The sequence below is a fragment of the Schistocerca piceifrons genome, chromosome 7 (assembly GCF_021461385.2).
Source record: "Schistocerca piceifrons isolate TAMUIC-IGC-003096 chromosome 7, iqSchPice1.1, whole genome shotgun sequence".
NCBI lineage: Eukaryota > Metazoa > Arthropoda > Insecta > Orthoptera > Acrididae > Schistocerca > Schistocerca piceifrons.
In genome coordinates this window covers 525,502,457-525,518,044 of record NC_060144.1, presented here as the reverse complement: position 1 = coordinate 525,518,044, position 15,588 = coordinate 525,502,457, and the positions used below count along the sequence as shown (strand labels likewise).

The window sequence follows — 15,588 nt, the reverse complement described above, 5'->3', positions numbered from 1 at the left end:
TCTGAAATTCGTTACGCCTTTCTAGGGTTGCGGCTGCTCTGTGCATAACAAAATTATATGCTGAAACACTCTGGGAAATTAAGACTTATCCAGGTGGTTTATACAGACTGCGAGAAGTAATTGTCCTGTAACACTCCATTGAGGTACACCCGAAGTTACTTTTATGTCTCAAGAGTAACATGCTGTTACTAAAATTACACTATCGTTTGTGAAAAGTAGAGTGCAAAATTGTCCAACGAAATGAATATTATGCTTCAAGTTAGGTAAGCAAATGATAAGGATTACAGTTTATTTTATCGTGTCTGACCTACATCTGTAATTAATTAATTGGCTGTATATACTATGATACAAATACAACTTAAAATGGTTCATATGGCTCTGAGCACTATGGGACTTAACATCTGAGGTCATCAGTCCCCTAAGACATAGAACTACTTAAACTAAGTAGCCTAAGTACATCACACACATCCATGCCCTAGGCAGGATTCGAATCTGTGACCGTAGCGGTCACGCGGTTCCAGACTGAAGCGCCTAGAACCGCTCGGCTACACCAATACAACTAAATAATAGTTCTACATTCATATACACATTCATGATCTTCACGTACCGTAAGTCGTCAATAATGTCTACAGCAAGGCTCTCATCTCTCTCCAGTTTTCGGCGCTCTTCACTGCAGCGTCATTGGCCAACCTCAGGTCTTGGAAATTGCATGGGGCCGGCAAGGATGGACAGGTCAACAGGCTTGTTTTCTTCCACACTGGCAAGACTCCTCTTCGGCGCATCCCCACTTCAACAGATTATCCCATTTGACACCTAAGTCTGTTTAGGCTCTTCTAGACTCTCCATTCCAATTGTGATACAGCAGGAAGTTTGTCTTTAATGTTACAACTTTTCAGTCTGTCTTTATCCAATTTCAGTTTCCACATTGATTCTCTGGTTGTAGATTGACTATCATTTCGTGGACGTTCAACTTTTATGGAGTTTTTTCCTTCCAGGAGTTTTTCGTTCCAGGAATGTAGAGTATTCTGCAGCCTCTGTGTATGCTGATTGTTGCTGATTTTTAACAGCTTGGACGAACTTTCCGTAGTTTTCAATGCTTGGTGGTACATTTACGGTTTCCCTATCTAAGGTGTCCGCAAATTTTTGCCAGTTAGACCTTTTGAAGTTAAAACATCTTTTAGAGGGTACTTTTTGTGGCACTATTACAGGACTAAACTTTAGCATGATTGGTCTGTGCTGGGTCTTTGGGACAGGGTTGAGAACGAATTTATTTAATGGCCCAGACAAGGTTTCGGAAACAAATATGAGGTCTGGGTTATACAATCTTTTCCATCTCTCACTGCTGAATGACGCAGACTATTTCTGATCATGGATGAAATTCAGCTCGTGTTCTTCTGCCCAGCTTTCCAATAATTCTCCGTCCTCATTTGTGTCTTGGTAGCCCCACACTCTACTGAAACAGTTAAGTCTTGCTTTATTGGCTGTGGGTAACAGACATGTTGGCTGAAAGCAAACCTTTCCTCTGGTGGTTTATATATAGATGACACCATAATGCTTCCGACAGTAACAGAAATGATTTCCGTGTTGTTAACGGTGTTAACTTTGAAACGTCCCCTTAGAAATATTATACATGACTGTGTTTAAACTGAGACACAATATTTTTAGCGCAACGCAATCTGACTTTCAATAATCCCTACAAAAGAATGGCCCTGACTAACATTAACCTATACGTTTCACAAATCACTTACCTCACAAAAATCTTCGTTACTCGAACTACTGCAATGCAGAGAGCGCCACTACTGCCAGCTAAATAAGAGATTCTAACTACTGAAGGCACTGACTTCTGATAGGCATAGTTAGCAAATGAAAGATTTTGATAGAGAACAAGCAATGTATTTACCTTACTAGCGTTCAAAAGTCATAATATATATAGCAGTTCATGACATCCAGTCTTACAAATTTCAAAACTCCGCCATTTCTCTCCCCACATCCACCACTGCTGGCGGCTCACCTCCAACTGCGCAACGCTACAGCTGCCCAACACTACAATGGCAGACAACAATGCAAACCAGCCACAGACTGCACACAGCACAGCCAGTGATCTTCATACAGAGCGCTACGTGGCGTTACCAATAAAAAACCCACACAGCCTAATTACAACTTGTATGTTAGGTACTTTGATTCCAAGCCGAATAAATAGAGCACTTCCATTTTGGTCGTGGGGGCACTCCTTCACCAAGGTCATCCCAGGAATATTTGGACGGCGTTGTGATGGCCCTCCGTGTGTCTCCTGGAGGCACAGGACGTCACAGTAATGAAGTTTACATGTGTTGGATATAAGTTCTTCTTTTTCAGTTTATATGACCTCAGTGTTGAGAGATATTACTGTCAAACATGACTTTGAAAAGGGCTTTTTCTTCATTTTATATTCTGAATACATGTCGTTTTAGATGTAGCTCAGTGTATGGAAGGATCTGCCGGTATTTGCCGTTGCCCGACTATACATGTACAGTCTTCTGGGAGGCTCCTTGCTTGTCCCCCATGATTAGAGTAAGAGAGCAGAGAAAGGGTAGTAAAATGTATCCAATTCGTGTAAGGAAGGATTGGCTGATGCGGTAATCGTAACACAGAGAATGGTGTTCAAGAATTTATAGTGAGTAACAAATTTTCGTGAAATCCAGGCGATATTTGCATACGAGGGAATTAGCCGTGTTGCTAAGCATGGGGAACGGTGTCGTGTTCGCCCACTTGTTAGTTTTAGTCCACTGTAGTTTTTTTCGCCCTCGATGGATAGTAATTTCAATGTCTTGTTACTGTTGAAGGTACTTAACTGACTTAGTAGTATAAGCCATTTTGTAACGGGCGCATCAGAAAATCCGTGTGTGTGTGTGTGTGTGTCTGTGTGTGTACACTGTAATGAACGCTGCTGACCTCTTACTGTGGGTCGTTTTATTGTCTACTCTGCTGCGACACGCGAATCTATTACCAGCATGATCTAAACCTCGAGGGCTGCAGATTCCTACCGATTTTCTTGTTCTCTTCAGTTAGGTTTCAAAAATCGTGATTTGGCAATTCTGTTTAATGCAAATGTTGCAAAAGCGTCGAAATGCACCTCAACAAACAAAAAGAAAATTTTCCCATTTTTATTTCACCTAAACGTTCAGTTACGTTACAGTGTTTTAGTGCACTCTAGTGAGGCTTTTAAGAAGTTAGACCGCCTTTACAATACTGGACAGAACTACCAATGCGAGAAACACCTGTACAATACTGGACAAAACTGCCAATGCCAGAAACATAAGAGAATTGCTAACGCTATCAAAACACTAATAGCATTTACGTTAAACATCGATGAATGGCGCTTCAAAGTATAATAGAGACAATTATTTTAGAGCGTACGTTCAGCCACCATGTTGACTCTCTTTCGCTGCAAGCAGCGGAATGTGAAAATAATGTGGGGTTTGATTCGACCCCCTTGCCAGTATGATCAGCTTTGACCTTCTAGAAGACCATGAAATCTATCCCCCACAGAAACTACTCCCTCAAACGTCTGCTACACAGGGCTAACCAACATTTCAAGGTGCTGCCGTAAGACTACTACCACTAGTTTCTAACACGTCAAGCATCTATGTAGAAAGTATACGAAATGTTTCTAGGTACATTTAAATTCTGTGATCCATTATCTACAAATATGTTAAATCTATGTTTTGGGGCCGTTCCTCGTCGGAGTCTTTAATTACGAATAGCATCTGGCTATGACGTATTACCACGCAAATGTTTTAACAATTTTAACTGTTCCGATAGGCGTCCGCGTAAATTAGCATAGAGGGGACAATATTCTAAAACAGCCATTTTTTATGTAACTGACCCGCTGAGTTTGAGAACGTGTTCTTCCCCAAGAATTTATAGTGACAGGATGTATATAAGACTTATTTTATATCTAACGATTGACAGTTTTCTATTTTGTACGTCTAAGGTCGGTTACTTTGATAACTAATCGGTGAGCATGTTTCAAAATGTATCTCTTCGTATATAGATGCCACCTTTTTGATTCAACGATTTTGTAGCTATATTCTCACATGATTAAATCCAAGGTATGTTAACGAGCCATGGAACATAGCCAGAAAGAAAACTTTTGTTCAAGAAATGTTAGACTGACACTAAAAATTAGAAACCTGGAATTTAAAAAAGTCAGAATGACTGAGAAAATTCTGATGAATATCAACAAAAATAGCCAACTAGAATGCCAAATTAATGGCTCTCGGAGTGGCGAAACAGGAGTAAACTTAAAAAAAACGCTTATTTAAGTCTGATGACGTTTTATTAGCATACCGAACTCCACTATTGTTCGTTTGACCGGATTTATTGCAATTTTTGTGTCTTCTATTTTTTAATGTAGACTGGCGCAAAAAAGTTGAACACAACGTGTTTTGGAAGGTACATTTTTGGGCTGATTGGGTAATGGCTAACACGGTTTTAGTATATGACTAGAAAAATGTGCGAAATCTCCCAAAACCACACTGAAATTGCCTACCCTCGTCTCTTCAGATTATCATATTACCGTGCAGCTATATACTCTGAACTGGAGAATTTATAGCTCTGTGAGTCCATGTGGCGTTGTGTTGCACCTCATACAGTTTTTGAGAACGTTTCATTTCCTGGAACGGACATCTTTTCTACTTTGCAATTTCACTTATTTTCTCCTTGCAGTTAAAATGTTATTTTTTTCGACACAATAAATAACCAGTAAGACAACATGGACCATCTACGTCCTCAGATTAAAAGTAAAGTACTGTTTTGATTCTGTTGTGCAACAAGCGGAGCGGGTGTCTTTGTGGGAACTGAGGACGGATATCGTGGGAAGTACTGCTATCGCGTTTATGTTGCGTTGGGAACTGAGGTTGGAATCTGCGCGCCAGTGTCTTGGAACGGACCCTTTCTGCAGCTCGACAAAAGTTGTTCAAGAAGCGACACGGAACAATACACCGTGACTACACTTTTACGTTATGGTTCGTATCAGTCTGGAGTGCTGTCCAGCGACGAAACCGCCGCCGCACCAAGCAATGTACGAGTGTCACTCCAAAATAAATGAACATTATTTTTGTAAGAATACAGTTTTCATTCTGCATGTGTGAAAGTTATACAGTGAGTAGATACATCCTTCCCGCCTGTTTTCAAACTTAGTTCAACCTGTTCCCGTGAGTGTCGCCGTCACACCATGCCTTCAAGATGGCTCGTCAGAAGCAACGTGCTGTCTTAGAATTCATGTGCTGTGAAAATGAGACAGTGGGAAACATTCACAAAAGATTGAAAATGGTGTATGGAGATGCTGCTGTCGAACGCAGTACGGTTGGTCGGCGGGCAAGCAGGTTACGTGATGGAAGCGGGCACGGCAATATAGAGTATTGTCCTCGCAGCGGCAGGCCTCGTACTGCACACACTCCAGACAATGTGCAGAGAGTTAACGAATTGGTGACTACTGACAGACGCATCACAGTGAACGAATTGTCACGCTACGTTGGGATAGGGGAAGGAAATGTTTGCAGAATACTGAGAGTGTTGGCGTTAAAAAAGGTTTGTGCCAGGTGGATTCCCAGGATGTTGACAGTGGCTCACAAAGAAAACACAACAAGGGTATGCAGCGAACTTCTGGAACAGTGCGAGAATGGTGGAGATGAATTTCTTGGAAGAATTGTGAGAGATGATGAAACATGGCTCCATCATTTTTCACCAGAGACGAAGAGGCAATCAATGGAGTGACATCATGCAAATTCACCCAAGAAAAAAAATTGAAAACCACAAATTCTGTTGGAAAAGTTATGGCTACGGTGTTTTTCGATTCCGAAGGACTCTTGCTTGTGGACACCATGCCAAATGGAACCACCATAAATTCTGATGCACATGTGACGACATTGAAGAAACTTCAAGCTCGAGTGAATCGTGTTCGACCACATCGGCAAAAGCAGGATGTTTTGCTGCTGCACGACAATGCACTGCCACGAGTCGGTCAAAAAACCGTGGAAGCGATCACAAAACTCGGATGTACAACACCGAAACACCCGCCTTACAGTCCTGACCTGCCCCCATGTGACTATCATCTCCTTGGGAAACTGAAAGACTCTCTTCGTGGAACAAGGTTTGAAGATGATGACTCCTTTGTGCACGCTGCGAAACAGTGGCTGCAACAGGTTGGTCCAGAATTTTACCGAGCGGGTATACAGGCGCTGGTTCCAATATGGCGTAAGGCAGTTGAGAGGTATCGAAATTACGTGGAGAAATGAAAATATTGTTCCTAAAGGATGTATCTACACACTGTAAAACTTTCAAATATGTAGAATAAAAGATGGGTTTAAAAAAACAGTGTGCATTTCTATTGGAGCGACCCTCGTACATGATTTCGTGCGATCAATGTGGCAAGGAAAAATTCCCAAGATACTGCGAGTCGTCTGCCCATCATGAGGTTTGGTCTACTAATGCAAAGTAAACACACAATGTCCTTATTTGAAGTAACAATCTTCTATTACAAAGTTATGACCCACGTAGTAAATAAGTGAACTCAGTTCGACTGTGACAGGATAAAACAAAGTTAATTGAGAGAACATACGTAATATTAGTCGCGCAAAGTAAAAATAGCAGGCCTAGTGTCAGCAGTTTGAACCCTAAAAATCGTCCCTAAGATGCTAGGAACAGCGAACGTTTTGCGGCGACACAACTTGTAGTTGTCACAGTGTCATGGAGTGTACCCTTCCGTAGACTGACGTGCAGTGTCTCTCCGATCTGATTCATCGTCACGATTTACCTTATTTGCTGCGAAACTCGTGCAAAGACAGAGAATACGTACACATTAGGCCATCATACAATGAAGGCTTTCACGACCGGAATTGTTGATAATTCTTCCGGGTTATATGGCCGTGGTCCATGGAATACTTCTATTCCTAACGTTTCGTCCAATACTACGTTGGACATCCTCAGAGGTATAGCTGGTCCTGTCGGCAGGACTCAACAGTATCAGCCATACCTCTGAGGATGTACAACGTAGTCGGCAGGACTCAACAGGACCAGCCATACCTCTGAGGATGTCCAACGTAGTATTGGACGAAACGTTAGGAATAGAAGTATTCCATGGACCACGGCCATATAACCCGGAAGAATTATCAACAACATTAGGCCATGCTGCATTTATAGCCGACCGTAGTTACCAAAGTGTTGCCAGTGCAGGATTTCGTGCACAAACTGACCTTTCGATTGTGTCCCATAAATGTTCGACGGGAATCATGTCGGGCGATCTGGGTGGCCAGACCATTCCTTCGAGTTTTCCGCCCATGTTGTTCAAACCAATTGCGAACAATTGTGGCCTGGTGACAAGGCGCAATGTCATGCACAAAAATTCCGTCTTTGTTTAGAAACACGACGTCCATAATGGCTGAAAATGGCCTCCAAGTAGCCGATCATCCAAAGGACCCAGTACATTCCATGTAAACACAGCCCGCACTGTTATGCAACCACCACCAGCTCGCACAGAGCCTTGATGACAGCTTCGGCCCCTGACTTCGTGGGTCTGTGCTGCACTCAAACCATCAGCTCTTACTAACTAAAATTGGGATTCAACTGACCAGGCCATGGTTTTCCAGTCTTCTAGAGACCAACCGATATGGTCTCGAGCCCAGGAGAGGCGCTGCAGGCGATGTCGTGCTGTTAGCAAAGCACTCGCGTCTTCGTCTTCTGCCCTTTAACGCCAAACTTCACCGCACTGTCCTAACGAATACGTTTGTTATGCGCCCCATATTGATTTCTGAGGTTATTTCACGAGGTGTTCCTTGCCGGCCGGAGTGGCCGAGAGGTTCTAGGCGCTTTAGTCTAGAACTGGGAGACCACTACGGTCGCAGATTCGAATCCTGCCTCGGGCATGGATGTGTGTGATGTTCTTAGGTTAGTTAGGTTTAAGAAGTTCTAAGTTCTAGGGAACGGATTACCTCCGATGTTAAGTCCCATATTGCTCAGAGCCATTTGAACCATTTTGAATTTTGTGTTCCTTCTCTGTTAGGTGATGTCTGAAATTTGGTATTTTCGGCACACTAGGGAACGGATGACCTCCGATGTTAAGTCCCATATTGCTCAGAGCCATTTGAACCATTTTGAATTTTATGTTCCTTCTCTGTTAGGTGATGTCTGAAATTTGGTATTTTCGGCACACTGTTGAGGCTACGGATGTTGTAACACCGGAAATGCATGTCCTCCTATTTCCATCTATTGACTATAAATTTTTCCTTATTTTGTTACCTGAAGATAGGACATTTTTGTGTCTTTATATATTGTAATTGTTTTACTATATATACATATATATATATATATATATATATATATATATATATATATATATATGTCAATGTATAATTGGCTTGTTTTGTAAATATTATTTGTATTTTTACGCTGGGTCTGGCCTAGGGAAAACTATGCTATCGAACCTTTACATCGATAGGTCGTGTGGAGAACCAAAGTGTTTAGGATCTTTGGTAGTGTTAACTCTGCCGCATGGAGCGCGGGCAGAGAGAGTCTGGCTGGAGCAGGGCCGTGGAGCAGGTGTGTTGTGTGGCGCTCCCGCGAGTTGCCGCGCTTTCGGGTCTTGCCAGCATGTAATTGCGCTCGACTTGCTATGATAGTTTCTGACATGGTGTAGCGGACGGGAAGCATTAGTTGGCGCACATCAAGAGCCCGTTTCGCCTGGTGACCGTGTCAAGAAGAAGGCGCCAACATTCAGCTTCTGCAACAGCGACGGCCGACTATGAGTGACTGTCGCCACCTCCTCGATCGACGACTTCAAGCGTTCAATCAACCAACAAGGAAGACTGAAAGCACGTAAAGTTTTAGAGTTGTATGGCAGACCTCAGCTTTTCAAACTATTCCATTAGCAAAATACAGCAACTTAGCAAGAACCTTTGTTGCTCATTGTCCCAATTGTATTCCCAAGCAGGGTCCCTTCCTTTTCTGGAATGAACCCGAGTGTCGTTGAAATTCATACGCCAGCGTTAAAGTAATATCATTCCATTTCACTGCTTTAGTTTCAAAGTTCAGTTATTCATAGCTGGCTACAATATTTAGATTACACAAGCAGAAATTAAGAGTGCGAGTTTTGTTACCATATTTTAGCTTACCTGTGACTGCAGCTCAGCTTGGTACGTACTAAATTTTACTATTGTTAATTGTTCAGAATCATTTAATTCAAGTTCAAAGTTTAATCTCTTATTTCAAAATTGCGTAGATTCAAGTAGCTTTTGAAATGATTGTTGAGGTAGCCCAAGACTAACCTTATTTAATTGAATTTCGTAGTGCTTCAGAAACAAAGTTCACTATTAATTTCAGTCACTAAATTAACTTTCGATGTTCCAATTTTATTAATTCTTCTGCTAAAGTAAGTCAGAGTGTAGCGAAATTTATTACTTCTAACAACCATTCGGTTTTCACACAGCACGTGTCAGCCTTCAGTTGCCACACTTTTAGCGCTAATTATATGTGCATTAATCTTTCATTTTCAGTTATTATAGTAGTTGTCCATAGGACTGGCGGCCGTAATTTTCCCCAGATCTCAAATATCTAATTAACGCCAATTAATTGTTAACGTAACGACCGCAAATGTACTTTCTTTATTAATTTTACCCTTTTTTCAAAATTAATTTCCACCAATTTCATTTGCATTTTTCCTTTCATTTAGATGTAACCCTTTCCTCCCTCTTTAACGACAAATTAACTTCGGTGACGATTGCTTTTCCCAAATTTCCATTAGGTGCACGCGGTTTAATTTTTCACTGTCATTAAGGTCGATAAGTGAGGGGGAGGTTACAATGTATATTGAATTCCCTAACGATTTCCGCAATGGAATGGCCTATGCGTCTAGCTCCAACTACCACTCCGCGTTCCAAGCCTGCCAATTGCCATCGTGCGGCCGTAATCACCTCGGCAACCTGAGTAAATATGACAGCTTCGCCAATTCACTGCCGCTTTATAGCTTGTGGACGCCTTACTAACACCATCTGTATGCGTGCATATCGCTGACTTTTGTTACCTCAGTGTACAACGTAAACAACCCGTTTGCAGCCCATTCTTGGAACAGAGTACCATCTTTGCATAGCTCCAACAATGGTTAGTTTGCGAAATAATACAACTGAAAATGGAAAGTGGCTTTTTAAGAGGCACATTTCAAAACTGAGTGACAGCTAAAGGCGCAGCACTTCTCGCAGAGCTCGGCAGTATTAAATCTGCAGTTCAGTGGCGGAGAATGACTGCCATAAATTTGCGAGAATTCTTTTACGAATAACAAATCTTTACCCAGAATCCGGGAGGGGTGGGAGGCGATTGGAGCCTCATATTTCCCTTGTGGGTGCTTATTACTGTGCTCTTACACTGTGGGGTATCTCATTAAAATTTACGTACTGAGCTGCAACGGACAATCAGTTTCCCGCAGAAGTGACCTCGCACTCCTTTGCGGAATGAATGCAAAGTGTGACGCAAAACAGTCGAGATTCACTGTGGCCGTTTTTCTGCTAGAAAGGAATGCGAGCCACTCGGCATAACTGAAGCTTGGCAGTAACGCTGAGGCATCGCAGCAGAGAACGAACGTCATCAGTCACTCGAGAGCATTTGATGCAGTTACGACCAAGGGCTAGTGTCTTTCCAGTAAATGACCCTTTCCAGCACACTTTGCGCAACCGGCTGCAGAAAACGTACGTTCACTGCCTCAGGCTCCGCTCCTGTCACGTTCCTATTCCGGTAAATGTCACATATGCTTCTGCCTCCAAGCGCCGAGCTTAAATGTCAGTCCATTCATCTACTTCACCATTCAGCCGTGATCGCTGCAAAAAGATAGTGATTTAAGACTATCGTTCAGTTCACACACTTGCAGTTATAGAGTGCAGTTTAATGCATTTAAGGCATGATGTATTCGCTCACTACTCGAAAGTGTTTTCCACTGAAGGTGGTTCGCTTCTTACGCCACGAGTTGCCCACAACGGAATATTATTATGCAGAAACGTAACCACCAAAGACTACCCTAACATATCCATCCCAAGTATTCAACAGTTTATTGGGGTCAGTCATTCTTAAGAATTACGAAAGCATTTAGAGAAAATATACTTTCCGAGTTTTTATATTCGCAGAATCATAGACGTTATCGGTAATCTACACAATCATATAAAGACAAGCCGTTGTATAACAGTCTTACCAAAAACCTCGAAAAGCGCTTGATCGATTTCTTTCAAAATTTTACACAATATTCTAACAGCCGGGTTTTCAAACTTTTCCGTCGCGCCCACACCCCCTTCTTCCCTCTCTGAAACATAAATTATCTTGTCTACCCACTCCTATTTCTCTTACCTTTCTAAGCACTTCTGACACTTTACGCAAAAGTGGCCCATGATCTGTATTTGCTTCTCTGTAATTATTGCAACTATCAGTTACAACGGTAACAATTTTAATTATTATTCGAGCACATGAGAGCTATTTTTTTTTAAATTATCAGACATTTGCATTATTCGAAGCTGGTGAAAGTTAACAGTTGCAACCAGTTTACAACTAACCACAAGCGTGAGTGCAGTTATTGGAACTGAGGAAGTATGTATATTTCATTACCTACATATTTCTGTAAAAATTAGTTCACAAACTAGTTGGTTGCCTAAAGTTTAAAGTTTCATGCATATTGCTTTTAATTCATTTAGAATATTGTAATATTCGGAAGATCACGACGTAAAAATGACAACAGAGCCACAGTCGTTGCAGTTCTGGTACCTGAAGTCACATGTCACATACATATGTGCCGTGATGAATTGTTCCAGAATTATAGTGTGTGGGTCACTTCCTCGCAAGCTGTAATCCACCTTAAAGAAATTCACGCAAATGGCAATTTCTCCTGTCATTTTCTCTAAAGACCAATGGCGATGGGATAAGGACGATGGTAACAGGCTCCGAGTGAGGCTGGAAGCTACTAGTCTGGACCTGCACACTGGCGGCAGGTGTGTGATGCTCGCCTTCCTGAGAACCCGAGTGACTACTCGGGAATCCGGTCCTGCATCTGCGACTGGGCAGGCCTATTTAGGATGACCGCTGCCCACCCTGAATGGGGAAGGCCCTAGAAAATGTGGGCTAAACATCGGAAGTCACACTTGAACCGGGCTGGGAATCCGCACCCAGTAGGTCACTCCTTATACTGCGGACGTAAACAAAAGAAGAATGAAATGATTATGACAATAGGGACATGGAATGTCAGGACCCTCCTGGACGTGAACAATTACAGACCAGAGAGAAGAACCGCTCTTATCACCCAAGAACTAGCCCGTCTAGATATAGACATAGCTGCCTTGAGTGAGACAAGACTCTCAGGTGAGGGACACATTAGTGAGGTACGTTCAGGGTACACCATCTTCTGGAAGGGAAAGGATGCAGGAGAACCACGCATCCATGGTGCAGGATTTGCCGTAAAAACGAAAATAGTGAAAGATCTTCGACTTACACCTGTCTCAATTAATGAAAGACTGATGACTCTTAGAGTGCCCATTGGTTCAGACAGATTCATCACCTTCGTCTCTGCATATGCTCCTACTTTAGACAGTGATGAAGACACAAAGAATCAGTTCTACCACCAACTGAACAGTACTCTCTCTAAAATACCCATTCAGGATAAATTAATTTTACTTGGTGATTTCAATGCTAGAGTGGGAAGGGACAACCGTTTTTGGAGAGATGTCATGGGTAAACAAGGGGTGGGAAACTGCAATGCAAATGGGTTGCTACTTCTTGGTCTATGTGCTGAGCACGAGCTTTTCATCTCCAATACCCAATTCCGTTTGCGTAACCGCTATAAGACCACATGGATGCACCCACGCTCCAAACATTGGCATCTTATAGACTACGTTATTACGCGACAGCGTGACAAGAAAGACATTCTCATCACAAAAGCAGCACTAAACATCGATGAGTGCTGGACGGACCATAGACTTTTAGTCAGCCGTTTGAGAGTACCAAAGTATCGCAAGCCACGATCCCACTTTTCAAACCCACCACGCAGAAAATTCAACATAAGCAACCTGAACAACAAAAACGTTCGCTCACACTTCCAAGACATACTGTCTGAACAACTTAACAAAGCTCCAGCAACCACAGATGACGTCGAACAAGAATGGACCACATTAAAGAACTTCATCAAAGAAACTGCTGAGAATGTTGTTGGTTGTAGTGCACGGAAAAGAAGTGACTGGTTTGATGACAACCACGGAGAAATCCAAGCCATCATCAATGCAAAGCGGGATGCTTACCTATCCCTTGCTCAAGATCCATCCTGCGCAGAAAAGAAAGTACACTTTCAAGAACTCAAGCAGAAATGTCAAAGTGAAATACGAGTAATCAAGAACAAATGGTGGCAACAGAAAGCCACAGAACTCCAAAATCTTTCTGATGCAAGGAACCTGCGTGGCTTTTACGCTGGTATTAAAGAGCTGTATGGACCTATCCGCTCCTCTTCAGGAGCACTGAAAGCTGCTGACAACTCCACCATTCTTACTGAAAGTCAGGACATCTTAAATCGTTGGAAAGAGCACTTCAGCTCACTGTTAAACAGCCCTTCTACTGCCGCTGGAGATTTTCTCAAAAATGTCCCACAGCACCCTCCAAAACCCTGGCTGGCTGATCCTCCAACTTTTCAAGAATTTTGCAAGGCACTCAAGAGTGTGAAACCTGGGAAGGCTCCTGGACCTGACAGCATCCCGATGGAGCTTATTGAGGGTGGCGGCTTGCCTCTAAAAGCCGGCCGCGGTGGTCTCGCGGTTCTAGGCGCGCAGTCCGGAACCGTGCGACTGCTGCGGTCGCAGGTTCGAATCCTGCCTCGGGCATGGATGTGTGTGATGTCCTTAGGTTAGTTAGGTTTAAGTAGTTCTAAGTTCTAGGGGACTGATGACCACAGCAGTTGAGTCCCATAGTGCTCAGAGCCATTTTTGCCTCTAAAAACTAGACTCTTCTCACTTATTATATTAATGTGGGAAACCCGCAAGGTACCAGCTGACTTGAAGAACTCCACAATTGTCACCATCTTCAAAAAGGGCGACAGAAGCGTCTGTGGTAACTACCGGGGAATATCTCTACTCTCTGTCACTGGAAAAATTTTTGCAAGAATCCTTTTAAATCGCCTCCAGACACTTTCAGAGACTATACTACCTGAGTCTCAATACGGGTTTCGACCTTCAAGAGGGACAATTGACATGATCTTCTGTGCACGACGACTACAGGAGAAGTGCAGAGAACAGCAAAAGCCTTTACTACTTGTTTTCTACGATCTAGAAAAGGCCTTTGATACAGTTCCCAGAGAAGCCATGCGGATGGTCTTAAAACGCTTCGGCTGCCCTGAACATTTTGTTGACCTGATTGAAGCTCTCCACGTTGATATGACTGGACAGGTCCTCTGCCAGAATGAAATGACTGGTGAATTCCCAATAACAAGTGGGCTTAAACAAGGATGCGTTCTTGCACCTACATTGTTTGCATTGTATCTGGCAGCTATGCTTTACGAGACAACCGTAAACTATGCAGGAATAGAACTAAAGTACAGGTTTGATGGAGGATTATTCAACCAGTCCAGACTCCATTCAAAAAGGTTCACCAGTACCACTCGTCTGACAGAGCTGCAGTATGCTGATGACAATGCTTCTCCAGCTCATTCACCTGCAGAGTCGCAGCTGTCAGTTGATTCCTTCAGCAGGGCGTACGAACGATTTGGTCTCTCCATCAATATTCCAAAGACAAAGGTGATGGCGCAGCCAACTCCTGGCTCCTCCGTTCCTGACTTCAGCATATCCATCTATGATACACTCTTGGAACAAGTGGACCATTTCCTCTACCTGGGAAGCATACTGTCATCCAACTGCTCATCTGGAAAAGACGTGGAGAATAGATTACGTGCTGCACATGTAGCATTTGGTCGTCTTACAAAGCGTGTCTTCCTGAATAAAGACCTAACACTGTACACCAAACTGATGGTGTACAAAGCTATAGTCATTTCCACGCTGCTATATGGTTGCGAAACCTGGACGTTATATCGCTGCGATCTGAAGAAACTAGAACGCTTCAACCAACAGAAGCTAAGATATATCATGAACCTGAAATGGGATGACTTCATATCCAACACGGCTGTTCTAGAGAAAGCAAAAATGCATAGCATGGAAGCTCTTATCATTGGGCATCAACTCAGATGGGTCGGACATGTCCAGCGGATGGAAAATGACAGACTTCCACGCCAAATGCTGTACAGCGAAGTGAGCACAGGTAAAAGGCCACGAGGTGCCCCTCTCAAACGTTATAAGGATCAGTACAAGAAAAATCTGAAAAACTTGAACATCGATCCGAGTAACTGGTCCACAATAGCAGAAGACCGAAGTCGCTGGCGCTCAGTTACCTCAAATGCTCTTCAAAACTTTGAGCTGGAACGTCGAAGAATGGAGAATGACAAACGCCAGAGACGTAAACTCCTCCAGGCTCAGCCACGTCCTCCACCTTCCATCAGCTGTAATGTCTGTGGCTGCCTGTTCCACGCTAGGATTTGATTGCTAAGCCATC

The 15,588-nt window shown here is 42.9% G+C and overlaps 1 protein-coding gene across 1 annotated transcript in view; it reads left to right on the top strand.

Moving 5' to 3' along the window:
• LOC124709063 overlaps positions 1-15,588 on the top strand; it is a 58,104-nt gene that overhangs the window by 19,775 nt on the left and 22,741 nt on the right. The window contains exon 2 of the mRNA XM_047240712.1: positions 12,254-13,805. Within this exon, the coding sequence (XP_047096668.1) occupies positions 12,254-13,805 (1,552 nt within the window). The remainder of the gene's footprint in view (positions 1-12,253; positions 13,806-15,588) is intronic.